General features: G+C 47.3%; 1 protein-coding gene across 1 annotated transcript; it reads right to left on the reverse strand.

Moving 5' to 3' along the window:
- Positions 1 to 462: 462 nt before the first annotated feature.
- CX3CR1 (C-X3-C motif chemokine receptor 1) lies at positions 463 to 1,657 on the reverse strand. Its single transcript, XM_015588512.2, is given in 1 exon segment — positions 463 to 1,657. A coding segment is annotated over 1 exon segment (927 nt). The 3' UTR covers positions 463 to 730.
- Positions 1,658 to 1,670: the final 13 nt, after the last annotated feature.

Consider the following 1,670-nt stretch of genomic DNA (forward strand, 5'->3'; position numbering starts at 1 on the left):
AGGAAGCTGCTAATGCATGCTGGCTGGTGTGATTGGAAGAGAGACCAAGGCAGACACATGGTAAAGTTGGTGGGCAGCTCTTGTTTTGTCTGATCGAAACAGCACTCGCCCCTCCAGCTTCTTGGAAATAACGTCCCCCTGAACCTTTAGCCGCAAAAATGAAATGGAAGCTGCCATCTTATCTATGCCTTTCCCATGGAAACCACCGGGGATGGGCATCTGATACAAACGTAGCCAATCGGAGCCATTCTCTGGGAATTTTGACCTTGAGACCAGAAATGAATGGGTCTCAGTCCCTTTCTGATGACAAAGATGTGTTATGTGAGTCTGAGAGCTCTGTCACCACTCAGAGATTTGAGAGTCAGAGAGAGGAAATTCTAGCTCAGTCCACACCCTCGTCTCCCCACACTCTGAGGGCTCAACCACCCCCTTGCCTGTGCCACACGGTGAACAATACCCACCACCCACCTTTTAGCTAAGCTAGTCTGAGTTGAACTTTTGTTATTTGTAAACAAAAAAGTCTTGACTTTTGCAGTAAAACACATGTCTCCCCTCCATCATTCAAATTTTGATCACAATTCTCTAAAATACCTTTGGGTTATTTTAGGGGCACTGGGTCCATCATTTCTTACATATGAGAAACAAACAAACAAGGAAATCTGTCCTCATGTTTCAGTGTCAGACTCAGGAACTCCAGGCTCTATGTAGGGACAAGGCTTTAGGGCTGTCTTCAGAGAGGCATAGACTCGTCTCCATCAGTGGTGCAGTGAGTTATATTGCTGCTCAAGACACTTTCCCGCCTGCTCCTTTGTGATTCAGATGAGGAGAAAGTGACAGGGACAGAACGACCACACAGGACAGCACGGAATGACAGTTGGTGAAGATATCTTCTGAACTTCTCTCCAGCAAATGCGTAGATGAAAGGGTTGAGGCAACAGTGGGTAAATGCGATCGTCTCGGTCACACTGAGGGCCAATTTCAGATGCCTCTTCATGTCACAATTGGGAAAGAAGTTATAGAGACTGAGCGTCTCTAAGAAAACCATAATGTGATAGGGTGTCCAGAAGAAGAAAAACACGATGACCACCAAAAAGATGAGTTTAATGGCTTTAGCTTTCTTGTGGTTCTTGCAGGAAAACAGTGTCTGGATAATTCTCAAGTAACAGTAACTCATAATGAGCAGGGGCAGCAGGAAGCCAAGAATATTCGCTTCCATGTTGCAGAGCACAGGCCAGATATCCTGCAGGACCTCAGGGTAGTTCAGTTCCGGAACATTTTCCTCATGTTTGGTGAACATGAACTGGGGCGCTGACACCAAGATGGCAGCTGCCCAGATGCCTAAGCTGATGGTGACGCCATGCTATGCTGTCCGGTTGTTCATGGAGTTGGCGGCCAGGACGATGGCCCGGTACCTATCGATGCTGATGATGGTGATGAAGAATATGCCTCCAAAGAAACCAATGAAGAAGAAGGCAGTAGTGAGTTTGCACACCGCGTTGTTAAAGCCATGTTCCCTTATCAGATAGTGAATCCAGAAAGGCAAGGTGGCTACAAAGAGCAGATCGGACAAGGCCAAGTTCAGGAGGTAGATGTCGGTGATACTCTTGGGTTTCTGGCTGTGGGTGAGGGCCAACACCACCAGCAAATTTCCCACCATGCCGCAGACAAAG

Source organism: Pteropus alecto, unplaced genomic scaffold, assembly GCF_000325575.1.
Source record: "Pteropus alecto unplaced genomic scaffold, ASM32557v1 scaffold354, whole genome shotgun sequence".
NCBI lineage: Eukaryota > Metazoa > Chordata > Mammalia > Chiroptera > Pteropodidae > Pteropus > Pteropus alecto.